General features: G+C 45.6%; 1 protein-coding gene across 1 annotated transcript in view; it reads left to right on the top strand.

Moving 5' to 3' along the window:
* Positions 1-14,079, top strand: part of USH2A (usherin) — a 684,687-nt gene that overhangs the window by 514,110 nt on the left and 156,498 nt on the right. The window contains exon 52 of the mRNA XM_077339259.1: positions 1,783-2,004. Within this exon, the coding sequence (XP_077195374.1) occupies positions 1,783-2,004 (222 nt within the window). The remainder of the gene's footprint in view (positions 1-1,782; positions 2,005-14,079) is intronic.

The raw sequence follows: 14,079 nt of genomic DNA, 5'->3' as shown, positions 1-14,079 counted from the left end.
GTTAGGTGCGAAGTCGTATCCGACCCATCGCGACCCTATGGACAATGATCCTCCAGGCTTTTCTGTCCTCTACCATTCCCCGACTCCATTTAAGTTTGCAGCTACTGCTTCAATTACTCCATTCAGCCACCTCATTTTCTGTCGTCCCCTTCTTCTTTTGACCTCAATCGCTCCCAGCATTAGTCTCTTCTCCAGGGAGTCCTTCCTTATCATGAGGTGGCCAAAGTACTTGATTTTCATCTTCAGGATCTGGCCTTCTAAGGAGCAGTCAGGGCTGATCTCCTCTGAGACTGACTGGTTTGTTCGCCTTGCAGTCCAAGGTACTCGCAAGAGTCTTCTCCAGCAGCAGAGTTCAAAAGCCTCAATTCTTTGACGCTCGACCTTCCTTATGGTCCAACTTTCACAGCCATACATTGCAACTGGGAAGACCATAGCCTTGACTAAATGCACTTTTGTTGGCAGAGTGATGTCTCTGCTTTTTAGGATGCTGTCTAGATTTGCCATAGCTTTTCTTCCCAGGAGCAAGCGTCTTTTAATTTCCTTGCCGCAGTCCCCATCTGCAGTGATCTTGGAGCCCAGGAAAATAAAATCTGTCACTATCTCCATTTCTTCCCCATCTATTTGCCAGGAATTGAGAGGGCCAGATCTTTGTTTTCTTGATGTTGAGTTTCAAGCCAACTTTTGCACTCTCCTCCTTCACCCGCATCAGAAACTTTTAATTGCTTGAACCATATGAACTTTAATCTGTCCCTATACTGATTTACCTCAGAGTTGATTATTGATTTATCTCAGACATTTTACCCCAGATTTCCCCCTGACTTTTCCCTCTCTATGTTGAATGAAATATTTTGTTATTTTTGGGTTTTAAAAATACCTTTGTGTGCCATTTCAGTAGTTTAAGTTAAACTAGTGACCTTGTCCTTCCTCAAGATATGTTTTGACCCATCTCTCTCTGTGTTCTTGGATCCTTTGCACAACCCAACCTGTTTATATGCCTTCTTTCTCTTGCTTCTCAAAGCACTGGTCATTTCCCTCTTCAATTTGTCACTTTTGCAGACCCCTTCAGGATTGGTAAAGATCACCCTTTCCCTAAACAGCTTTCCTTGTTCTACCTTGCTTTTCCTAGTTTGCTTTTGTATGTGTTCATCATGTGTGTATACCCATATTTATTTTTTAATAAAAACCATACCAGTTGAACATTTGCCTGGTTATTTTCAAGAGTTTCTCATTGGGAGAAATCCACATATACCTAGATGGGGATTCCTGTTACCCCCTCTTTTGCTTCATCTCCAAGCTAATTCCTCCAAATTACATGGAAACTGCCAGCTTTGGGTAATATCAGGTTCCTGGGTTGAGCCAGCAACAACATATCATATTGTGACATGGTGGGGCAGATCTTTGGGGAAGAAGAAACTTGATAAAAGGGGATGCTCAGTGAGAAAGGAAGAGAAAAATGGAGGGGAAATTCTGGCTCAGAGGGAGGGAAGTAGACATTTCCATCTATAACCACAATGAAATCTTCACATGCATAAAGACGCTTACATGTATACACCCCTTGCTTTCTCATCATCTGCTTTCTCATGCCAACATTCAAACATTAGTTTACAAATATCCCAGATTGGGAATCTGTTGGTTATGCTATATTATACAGATCTATACTGATACTCCATATAAATAATAATAATAAATTTTCTATTACAACTACCAACAATACAAGAATGGTTGTGAAATCTACATAATATCTTCTTCAACAAAATCCCCATGTTATGTCTGTATCCTCAGGAGAAGTATGCTGCCCAAATAAAGAACAAAGCTGGATCTCTGTTGGTATTGGGGAATCCTGCTGCCAGGGAACTCCTTACTCCACATCAGGGAATCAAATATGTTGTGGTAGATCACTTCATGATGGCTTCAATCACCAGTGCTGTGGTGGGCAAATTGTAAGCAAAGACTTGATCTGCTGTGGGGATGAAGAAAAAGGAACAGTCCACAAACCTGCAACAGGTAAACTGTTGAAATATGTCTGTAATAAGCTCTGTGTTTTACTATTTGGGACCAATGCTTATCTTGGACTGGGTTAATTGAAATTCATTGTTCTCTGATTTCTCCTCATGTCATTTGCAAGGCTGAGAATACTATTTTTCTTATGGATTTTTTAAAGCATGAATTGTCATTGTACCAAAGTATAAAACTACATGGAAACAAGAAAAGTTTCTGGGTTTTAACTTTATTGTTATGGCTCAACTTGGGCCACTTCAGGATTGTGCCAACTTTGCCAGCTGTGAGTTTAAAAGGACACTGATAAGTGTCCATTCTCTGTGCCTTATCTGCTTGGGGAATAAATAAATAAATAAATAAATAAATAAATAAATAAATAAATAAATAAATAAATAAATAAATAAATAAATAAATAATCACAGAATAGGCCTGCCTGCACCTTTTGTCACTAGTTTGCCCTAAAGGCATGAATTGAACCCGTGAAAGGCTCCAGTTGCATGTCAGGTGTCTCCCTCTGCAAGAACTACTTGAAGGTGCAGATCTAATAGTCTTAAACCACTTCTGCACATGGGGCAAAATCACGTGATGTCTCCTACCCAAAATTATGTGATAGTAAATTCCACCATTGCTTCCTGCCATAGTCTGCCACCATGTCTCCCCTTTTCCCCTGCTGACTGGTGGTGAAAAGGGCACCAGAGAGAGCAGCGTGCTCTTTTAGTCACCGCTCCTCAATGGAGGCAACTGAGCAGAGATTTGTGTGTCTTCAAAGTTCTCTGAGCGTGAATTTAAAAACAATTTTTTTGAAACTTATGTATGGCAATGTGTATGGATTATAATGGATACTCATTGCCATGCAAGACACAGCCCACACACACACACAAAATGCAGCAGGGCGAGGGAGGCAGATTCCCACCCCTGCAGTATTTCAACCACCATCTTTATCTCCAGTCATCCTAAGTAACCACTGCCACCATGGCTGTGTCACCGTCGAAGCTGCCAAACCCCCATCCCTTCTGCTCCTTCCCCCCACTGCACCCCGTTTCTCCATCTGCCTGCGACTCAGCCTTCCCCACTTACCTTGTCCCTCTTCCTCCATGAGCACTTCTGAACTATGGGTGCCAGCACCGCTGACACCACTACCTCCTCCCCTGCACACACACACTTACCCGTGAGGCCTCACCACTGCTGCTGCTGCTACTGCCACTGCTGCTGCCTTCCTCCCACACACACTCACTTTCCTGTAAGGTGGGGGGAGGTGGCAGTGGTGGCGGTGAGGCCTCACGGGGGAGTATGCATGCGCTCCCTCTGTCCCCAATCACACATCCTGGCTCCTCATCCCAGGCAAAAGGACAGGCAGCCAGCAACACACACGCCCCCCTCTTTTTCCCCAAAAGGGAATTCCTCTGCAAATGACCCGAGCTGTTTGAGCAAATCAAACGGTCACTTATCTGGCTGCCGTTCAAGTTCCCCGGGTGGAGAAAGCAAGGCCTTATGGGGAAGCATCTTTGTGTGTGTGGGCGGGAGAGGCAACACCCATACTTCAGAAATACTTGTGGAGGAAGAGGGCCAAGGTGAGAGGAGGAGGCCAAGTAGCAGGTGGATGGGCCAGCAGGGTGGGGGGGGGGGAGAGGAGCGGAAGAGATGGAGGTTTGGCAGCTTGGGCAGCAAGATTCCCGAAATGGTGGTGCTTATTTAGGATTGCTGAAGATAAAGATGGTGGTTGAACTACTGCAGGGCAGGAAATGGTGAGCAAGCAGTGTGGGTGGGACATTGCCTGAGAGACTACAGCATGTTTCCCTCTCCATATAGTCTTGCTCACCTCTTGCTTGCATGATAGAGGGTAGTAAATACACTTTCCTGGATTTACCACATCGTGCTTTAAACATGGATGCATCACAAAACAACCTTGGGAGGTGGAAATGTCATTTGGAGGGGCCCAAATAAGCTGGCAAAATTTGGAGGCTATGGCACAAAATATTCCTTGGGTGGAAGTTGTATTAGATTCAGAATGGCCCTGAAAGACTTTGGCTGTGTGCCAGCCTGACCAAAAGTGCTCCCTCCCCCCTTCCTTTCTTAAGCTATCACAGTTCTGAGGTGGGGAAATTGGTGCTGTCTGATGAAGCCTTGAATTCAGAATGGCTCTTTTACAAAGGCTTGGGCTGTGGGACAACCTGACTGAAAACACTTCACCCCCTCCTTGTGCTGCTTGTGCTGAGAACCCTAGAGGTGTGGTTTAACATGGGGGTCATCAACCCCAGGGCCACGGGCCACTGCCAGGCTGCCAGGCGCCTCCCTCTCCCTGCCCCCCTTTGCAGTGAGAAGCTCACCAGGCCGCAAGCAAATCGGTCACCGAAGCGAATGATCCAGGCAAAGTTCTCACTGCAGGGGAGGAAGCGCGGTCACTGGCACGCTGGCAGGCGCAAACGCGAATGCGTGGAGCTGTCGTGCATTCATGCTTGGGCCCCCACTGGGAGCGCAAATGTGCATGCATGGCAGCTCCGCGCATGAATGAATGCATGAAACTGTCACGCATTCGCGTTTGCGCCCTGCCGGGGCTGTGAACACACATGCACGGCAGCTCCACACATGCGCTTTTGTGCTGGGCTGCCGCGCATGAGTGATGCCCCGAGGCACCCTCTCCCCCCACCCCTCCTAGTGGTCTGCAACTAGGAAAAGGTTGCGGGCCACTGGTTTAACAGACTTATTAAATTTCACAGAGACTCTCTTTGAAAGGTGCAAGGCTGTCATAGGACATGGCTCTCCTGTCTGAGACTGCCTCCTATCAGCTCCTAGTTTGTTACTCAATTCCAGTCCTCCTACTAGTTTATTTATTATTTATTTATTGTATTTATATACTGCCCTCCCTGAGGGCTCAGGGCAGTTTACAGAAAACAGGGAGGATACAATTAACACATGGTAATAGGTAACAGTAACAGCAGTAATATTATAACAATAATAATTTAACATAATAATAACAATGATACATAAAATAGAAATTGTAAGAGCCTCAGCTCAACTCTTACAGGACCCTGTGGGCAACCGATTAATGTTGGTCGTAGAGTGGAGGGGGGGGGGAGCTTGAGAGCCAACTGGAAGCAGTGGTTTGGTCGACCTCAACCAAATGCCTGGCGGACAAGCTTCCTTTTGCAGGCCCTGTGGAACTGTTTAGGTTCTGTCAGGGCCCTGATCTCCTCTGGGAGCTCATTCCACCAGGTGGGGGCCAGAATGGAGAAAGCTCTGGCCTTGGTTGAGGTCAAGTGGGCTTCCTTGGGGCCAGGGACCACCAGGAGGTTGGATGTAGTTGAGCGCAGGGCTCTCTGAGGAGTGTAGGTGGAGAGGTATACTGGGCCCAGACCGCGTATGGCCTTAAACCACGGCTATGGTCACAAGCTAAAGTACAGAAAAGCCAATATCCAATGGTGACCATAGGCTCAAAATGTTTGAAAACCTCTGCTCTAGGATCTAAGGCAGTGGTCACCAACCTTTCTGAGGCTGGGGACCGGCAGGGCATCGGGCCGTGCCCGCGTGGACCGCGCCCACTCATCGGGCCACGCCCGCTCATCGGGCCACGCCCGCACGGGTCATGCCTGCGCATCGGGGCGCGCCCGAGGGCCGGCACTGATTCCCTCTCCCGGCACTGATTCCCTCTCCCCGCCTTCCCGCAGTAAGAAGCTTCCCCGGCCACAAGCTTGCGGCCTGGGAAGTTTTTTACTGCGGGGGGAGGCGGGGAGAGGGAGCCGCGGCCCGGCACGATGGCCTTCACGGCCCGGCACCGGGCCGCGGCCCGCAGGTTGGGGACCACTGATCTAAGGAGCCTATGGGAGCCTCCAGCTAATGCTGGCCACAATAGGTTACCCACCTCCATTCTGCCTTATTCTAACGGCTTATGAGATGTTTTCTGCAGCCCTCTTGTACTTTGAAAGGTTCACTTCTCTCTCACTTCCATGTTAGCCTGTGGAACCATTGAGGATGCGGTGTCTTTGGGCTCCTCATCTGTTTCTGTATTCCAACGCATGTAATAAATATGTATTGCTAAGCTGGAGCATTTTGAAGACAGGTTTCCTATTGGTTCCGTGCAACTTTGTGCAAACTATATTTCTCAGCATCCCCACCCCCTTATACAATTTATGGGTTCAACTAGTTTTATTTATTTAAATGGCTGATATACCTAATCCATTATTTAAATAAGCTAACCACAGTTGCCTTTTATGAGCAGGTCCACATTGGCTGCAGACTCTGGCCAGTGTTTCTTCTGGAATCTTCACCTGCATATGCACTATGTACTGAGAGGTGCCAAGTCTCATCCCCCTCCCATAATGTTCTATCAGGCCCCTACCAGGATGGGAACACTGCTGCTTGGCTCCCACAATTCTCCTTCCCAGTATATCCCACCATAAGGCATGTGATGGCCTGTTTCAGACGTATCCATCATGTCCAGTGCCTCAGCATATTTGTTAATGATTCCTGTTAACTAGTTGTAATCTAACCCATCCAAGAACAAGCTATTTAACTAAACTCTTCTCTTTCCAGGCCTTTATAAAGCAGGTCAAAAAAGGTACTGACCCCCCCCCCCCCATACCTGCTTCACCCTATAACAGTGACTGGCTAATCCTACAGTATCCTGTGCAAGGGTGGGTGGGTGAGCTGTGGCAGCAAACGGCTGAGTGGGAGCAGTCCTAGTTTTCAGTCAGAATTCCTAGGCCCCAGAGATGTTGGATTTCCAATAATGTGGACTTCAATATTAACAGAGTGCTGCAAATCTTTTTTATTTCTCTATGACTTTTATGATATTAGAACACACTTGCTCTTTTGAGAAAGACTTGGATTAGCATTTCTATTCTTGACTCATATGTTACCAAGTTTTCCATGAGAAGATCATTATGATTCAGTGGTCACATTGGGAAAGCTATAATGATGTGGGTATGTAGTCATTTAAACCAGGGTTGCCAACCTCCACGTGGTAGCTAGAAATTTCTTAGAATTACAATGTTACCAGAAATCAGTCCCCCTGGGGGGAAATGGCCACTTTTGAAGGTGGACTGTATGGCCAATAAAGTCCCTCCCCAGACTGTATCCCCTAATTCCTCAGGCATTTACTGACAGGGAGTTGGCAACTCTAATTTAGAAATGTATACTCCACCTTTCTCCCCAGCTGAGCCTTACTTTGGCTTTCAGGACTTCTATGGCTTGGCAGAATTCCTAGGCCATGGCTACCAGAGCCTCCAGCTGTCCTTGAGCCAGGTCTTTCAGCAGCTGGGCCTAATGCTCAATCATCCACCAGCCAAGCTGACTGAGGTATTTGTAGCTTTGCCCTGGTGGGTCAGAATCAGCCAGTGCTTCCATTGTGAAAGTCAAGCAGTGCTAGTCTCTCTGTTCACTGAGAACACTCTAAGCTCCCTGTATGGGCCACCAATTTGTCAGGTCCTTGTGTGTCTGTTGAGGGTGTTGCCTTCATCTGCTGGGCCTTGGTGCCAGAGGGCTCTGGGAAGATTCAGAAAGGGCATAACCTCTGCTAGTTACCACCCAGCCTTCAGTACTGACACCTTTTCTCTTTCCTTCTCTCTCCCTCTCTGTTCTTTGTCTCTCCCCCTGACCTCTCATTAGAGCCTCCTTTTTTACTCTCTCTCCCAGAGGGCTTAAGGCCTGTCAGCCACCATCCTCCTTCCCTCCAGCTGATGAGGGAGTGGCATCCACAGCCTGGCTCTGCCTTTCAGCCCCTTCAGCTGCTCCTGGCTTGCTTTGTTCCCTGCACTTTGACATTGCCTTTCTCTATCTGCTTCCCCTGACTGGGTGGCATTGCATATTTGGGAGTGCTGTCTGTCCTTCATGTTCACCTGCCAGTTCACCTCTCACTGCTCCTGTTGCCTCAGGGCCCACCCTCCCCCTTCCCTGGGCATCTGGCTGTCTCAGTGTTGTCTTGGCCAGCTGCAGCTCACCCTGCCTTCTTCCTCCTTTGCGAGACTCAGCAAGACTCCTTAGTAAGCAGCTCCTGTCTCCTGGCAGAGCTCCTGGGGAAACTGCATGCTTGTTTCTCCATGTATGTTAGAGGTCAGGGAGAAGTCCAGAAAATGGAGCCCTGAAAGCAGGAAGGATTATGGATACTGTGGCACCCATTCTCCTCTTCAGTGATCGGTCTACAGTGGGCCAGCAAGGAGGAATGCAGGTGCCACTGGCATAAGTCAAAACAAGACCCTTCCATATCTGGGCTCCCCATTGTTTGCCTGAACAAAGAATCAGCTGTTTGGCGGATCCTTGGCAATACTGAATTGAATCAGCCATATCAAGTTCAAATTGATCTGGGCTTCTGTGATTTGGCTGATTTAAATTGTAGACATTTTTTATTTGGCTCTGATAAGTCTGAAAAGTGCCCTAATCAGTATTGATTCAGGTACTTTTTGGCTTATTTGAGATGAATCACCCATAGCTAGTTAATAAAATCTGAGTCCAGTAGCACCTCTAAGACCAACAAAGATTAATTCAAGGTGTGAGCTTTGGAGTACAAGCACTCTTTCTCAGGCACAGGCTTGTATTTCCCTCAGTAAAATAAATGGCCAATCCGCTCCTATTTAGGACCCTTTATTTTGGGTTAGTTACTGGTCTCCACCCTAATATACTGACATGTTTTCTAAGGAGTGACAGATCGCACCCAAAAGGTGTTGTTAATGGCTCCTCATCCTCTTGGAGAGGAGAGACAAGTGGAGTGCCCCAGGGATCTGTCCGCAGGAATATGTTGTTCAAAATATTTATAAATGATTTGACAAAGAGGAAGAAGAAGAGTTGTTTCTTATATGCTCCTTTTCTCTACCCGAAGGAGTCTCAAAGTGGCTTACAATCCCCTTCCCTTTCCTCTCCCCACAACAAACACCCTGTGAGGTAGATGAGGCTGAGAGAGCCCTGATATCACTGTTTGGTTAGAACAGCTTTATCAGGGCTCAGCCAGTGTGGTAAGCCAAAGGTCACCCAGCTGGCTGCATGTGGGGGAAGAGCTGGGAATCAAACCCGGCTTGCCAGATTAGAATTCCGCACTCCTAACCAGTACACCAAGCTGGCTCTCTCATTTGGATGAAGGAATAGAATCATAGAATAATAGAGGGAATGCTTATTAACTCTATGTTGTTGTTGTTCTTGTTGTTCTTGTTGTTCTTGTTCTTGTTGTTCTTGTTGTTCTTGTTGTTGTTAGGTGCAAAGTCGTGTCCGACCCATCGCGACCGCATGGACAATGATCCTCCGGGCCTTCCTGTCCTCTACCATTCCCTGGAGTCCATTTAAGTTTGCAGTGACTGCTTCAGTGACTCCATCCAGCCACCTCATTCTCTGTCGTCCCCTTCTTCTTTTGCCCTCAATCGCTCCCAGCATTAGGCTCTTCTCCAGGGAGTCCTTCCTTCTCATGAGGTGGCCAAAGTATTTGAGTTTCATCTTCAGGATCTGGCCTTCTAAAGAGCAGTCAGGGCTGATCTCCTCTAGGACTGATCTATAGATGATACTATATTGGGAGAGGTAGCAAACACAGTAAAAGACAGAATCAGGATCCAGAATCATCTTGACAGACTGAAAAGCTGGGGTAAAATGAATTTCAATAGAGATAAATGTAAAGTTCTGCCTTTATGTAGGAAAAATCAAATATATCATTATAGAATGGTGGAGACTTGTCTTGGTAGTAGTATATACTAAAAGGATCTAGGTGTCTTAGTAAACCATACACTGAACATGAGTCAGCAGTGGAATTTATGCTTTATCAAAATATAATGTCCAGATCACATGCGGTGATGGTACTGCTTTACTCTGCTCTGGTTAGACTTCATTTAGAGTACTGTGTTCAGTTTGGCTACCATAATTGAAGAAGGATGTAGACAAACTGGAGTGTGTCTAGAGGAAGGCAGCACAAAATGGTGAAGGGTTTGGAGACCAAAACATATGAGGAAAGGTTGAGGGAGCTTGACCATTTTCAAGTACTTGAATGGCTGTCACATAGAGGATGGAACAGAGTTGTGTTCTGTTGCCCCAGACAGTTGGACCAGAACCAATGGGATTAAATTAATTCAAAAGAACTTTTGGCCAAACATCCGGAAGAAGTTCCTGACAGAGCGTTCTTCAGTGGAATAGGCTTCCTTGGGAGGTGGTGGATTCTCCTTCTTTGGCAATTTTTAAGTAGAGGCTAGATAGTTATCAAACAGAAATGCTGATATTGTGAACTTAGGCACATTGTAAGTGGGTAGGCAGGAAGGGATTGTTTTGGTGCTTGGCTCTTGTGGCCCTTTCTTGCATGCCCAGGGAAATGCTGATTGCCACTTTCCTCCTGGCCAGAGTGGCCAGGGATTCTGGGGGTTTTTTTTGGGGGGGGGGGAGGTGGCATCATCTGGGCATGGAATTGGTCACTGTGAATGGGCAGGTGGTTGTGAATTTCCTGTATTAGACAGGGGGTTCGAATAGATGACACTGGAGATCCCTTCCAACTCTATGATTCTATAGTAAAATAAGGAGAAGGGGAAACCATATGTTTGTTGAACAAAAGGCAGTATTCAAAAACATGGAAATAATAAAATAATAATTTGCCTCATTGCAGGCAGAACTTGATCAACAGCTTTTAAAGTCTGACACAAATTCCTTTACCTTTACCTTCTTATGCCTTGCCCAGGCTGTATATTCAAAGTATTTGTCAGACTAGCCATTGAAAATTATGTTAATAAAAGCCTCTTCCAACATCATTATATTTTGTTCATGGAAGTTATCCCTCAAGTCATTCTGGTGACAAATAGAGTATAAACTTTATTAACTGGTTGGTTAACTAGCATGACTCTGGAATGGGATTCCCAACCTTAGAATGGGGCTTGGAGTTATTCCAGAATTATAACTGTCCTGGCTACAACAATCAGGGCCATTCCGCACAGATTCTTTGTAGCAGGAGTGTGGCAAATTGTAATTGCTACAAAAATGCGGTTATGCACAACGTTGTACACAATCTGCCACACTCCTGAAACGGATCCACAAAAAGCGCTTCGTTGTAGCGCTTTCAGGTGGATTCACCCTCTGGAAAGCGCTACACTCCTACAACCAATCTGGAACACTAGTGGAAAAGTTCTGTGCATTACCATTGTTGCGGTTTCAGCAAAGTCCCTCCCCCTGTCTCTCTCCTCTGATCTTCTGGCGAAGCGATCGCCATTTTTCTTTTCTCGGAGCGAGCGGAGAACAACGAACCGGCGAGCCTTCATTCACCCAGCGAGGCTTCCCCAGCTGCAGTCCCTCCCTAGAGCTATTTTAAGTCACCAAGCACCACACAGCCCCGTTTGCTGGTTTATTTTCCCTTTATTTTTCCCTTTATTTTCGGCCGAAAATCGTGCCCGTGCACGGGGGGGGGGATTTTTTTTTCACTCGGGGGGAGCGTGGCAACGATGAAATGGCAGCTCACATGCCACCTGCTAGCTAGATGGGTCTCTCCATTGCAACGAATCAATGCATATTCGTTGCAACGTGTGTGTGTGTGTTTTTTTAAAAACCTGCCTTAAAGGGAAAGGGGCTTTTCAGGAGCATGATAACGGCCGCCCATTGGCTGCTCATTTGATTGATGGCCAGGGGCGGGACAAAGCTCGGCAAATATCGCTTCCTTTCTAGCAATTTTTGCCGAGACCAGAAACCTGTGTGAAACGATAGAAACGCAACTGGATTCCACTACAAAGGCAGGTATGCATAACGACGAATTCCACTATTTAAAATGGCGTTTTTTCGTTCCGAAACCAATTTGCAACATTGATCCTGGTGCGGAATGGCCCTCAGTTTCCCTTGATGATATGGCAGCTTTGAAGGTGTGGACTCTATGATATGCCATAGAGTAGTGGCCACCAATCTTTTTGAGCATACAAGCGCTTTTGGAATTTTAACGCATAATGTTGGGTGCATCCATAAAATGGTTGGTACTTGGTTGGAGGGAGTGAGGTGATACATAGGTAACTCTTTAATATTTCAGGCAAAAGCTCGATTAAAAGCACACCTTTTTAAATGAATATATTGCTTAAAAATATGATTTTGCTTAACCGCAGCTTAACTTCAATCACACAGTGAGGATCCTTGTGCTGTGATGGCAGCAGCTGCAAATGCAGTGGGGTTTTTTGTTGTTGTTTTAAGCTTCACAGACAGACAGATTTTCAGTGGTCAATCAGAACCTCTACTGGGCAAAAACCTACCCCACTCATTTTATCTAATGGGGGCACCAGGAAAGGTGTGAGTCCTGTACCTATCGGTGCTACAATGGGGACTCCTGCCCTTAAATTTAGGAGGGGGAGTAGTTAAAGAAGTTGGATACTCTGTTTCTCTTATTTTATACCACTATTAGTGGCCTTCCTTCCATAGATATATCTCCTTAACACTGAGAAATACCTAAAGATGATTTTGAAACTCCCCCACACACAGCATAATGGTACATGACAGCAGGGTCAAAGGGTTGGTATGACACAGAGAGCACTTGGATATAGAAGTGATGTTGTAAAGCAAAAGAAGAATGTGGAAGTAGTGGTATGAGGCAAGAAATTTAAACTTTAAATTGAAATTTCGGTGGAAGGAAGGGGAGGAGTTGAAGGACATGACACCCTGCTCAGTTTCCACTCTCCCTTGACATAACCCTGAAATCTCCAAGAATTTCCCAGAGTTCACCACCCTATTCAGGTGTGCCCTGAGGGTTGTAAATGCCAATGCTAACTATCTAAATAAACGGAAGAGCTGGACAGAGCTTGTTGACTTGATTGTGCCTTAAAGTTACATGATTTTTTACTAGCTATGATAATCAGGCTCTATATCTTAAATTAGGTGTTTAAACTGGACTTAGATGCTATTTAGTTACCAGGCGCCATGTTTAGAAATTGTTAATGACTCCCTGGCTAGTTTGGAGCAAATGTTCTACTTCTTCTGTATAGGTAACATGAACAGCAATGATGTCTCCTTGGAAAGTACATTAAGATGAACGGATAATTTATTATTTAAATAGAAAGACTAGTATGTGAATTATTTAAAGAACAGGAATAAAAAGAAAACGTGTCTTAATTCTACATAGGGTTCATTTATGGAGCTTAAAAGAACGTTCTATGACAAAAGCAGCTGCTCTTATTTAAGAAATTGTTTCATAAGTTTCTTCTGTATTTTCAGAGCTTAAAGTGTTATATTTTTGTCTTTAGTTCCTTTTTGCCTATTGCAGTGTCACCTAGATGTATGAATTAGTATCTGAATACTGAAGATGAATTCAGACAATCATTTTAGTTGTCATTTTATAGGTACATGGGAAATGAAGTTGTGCAAATGAGTTCCAATATGAGGAACTTCACATGCTTTTTGCAGATCTCTCATATGAAGCTGCCAAATACTACCGAATACTTGGTCCACTAAGATCAGCAATTGTTAGTACACAATCCAGCTGGCTTTGGGTTTCCAAGATCTTACACAAAGCTCCTGTCCTATTACCTCAAATTGAACCAGACAATATATGCATGCACAGATAATTTTTCCCACTGATCTCTGCCCTCTCTAATACATTTCTAGGAGTATTAGGTCCAGGCCTCTCTTTTCTCAGTGGAAGACAGGATATATTAAAACATGTCTATGGAAAGTCATCTGAGATGGAAGAGAGCTTGGCTGAGGGTGGCTGCTTGTGCAGTGTTTGTCATACAGAACACTATACACAACTTTAGCAGAATTATGGGGAGGTATGGTGGTGGGAGAAGGAAAATGGTAAGAAGGGTTCAGGGATACAGAAATGCTTCTACCCTCTTTGATTTTCACTCCATTCCAAGAGAGGCAGGTGGTGAGGCTAAGGGTAATAACCCAGCTCTAACACTGATGATGTGCAGCTAGGTCTCAACAATAAGACTTTGACTCTGCAGACTTATTTTGTAGAACATAAGTCATGCCCGAGACCTGGATGAAGGAGGGCAGTACTGTTGTCCTGAAAGAACTTGACCCAAAAGGGCCCTTGGTCATAGGACTCAGCTGAGAAATTGACCATTTGGCTGATGTACTGCCAGAGCTTTCTCTGTCCTTGCCTCTATCTGGTGGAATGGGCTCTCGGAGGAGATCAGGGCCCTGACAGAGCTAAAACAG

This window comes from Paroedura picta, chromosome 1, assembly GCF_049243985.1.
Source record: "Paroedura picta isolate Pp20150507F chromosome 1, Ppicta_v3.0, whole genome shotgun sequence".
NCBI lineage: Eukaryota > Metazoa > Chordata > Lepidosauria > Squamata > Gekkonidae > Paroedura > Paroedura picta.
This window is presented reverse-complemented; position numbering and strand designations above follow the sequence as displayed.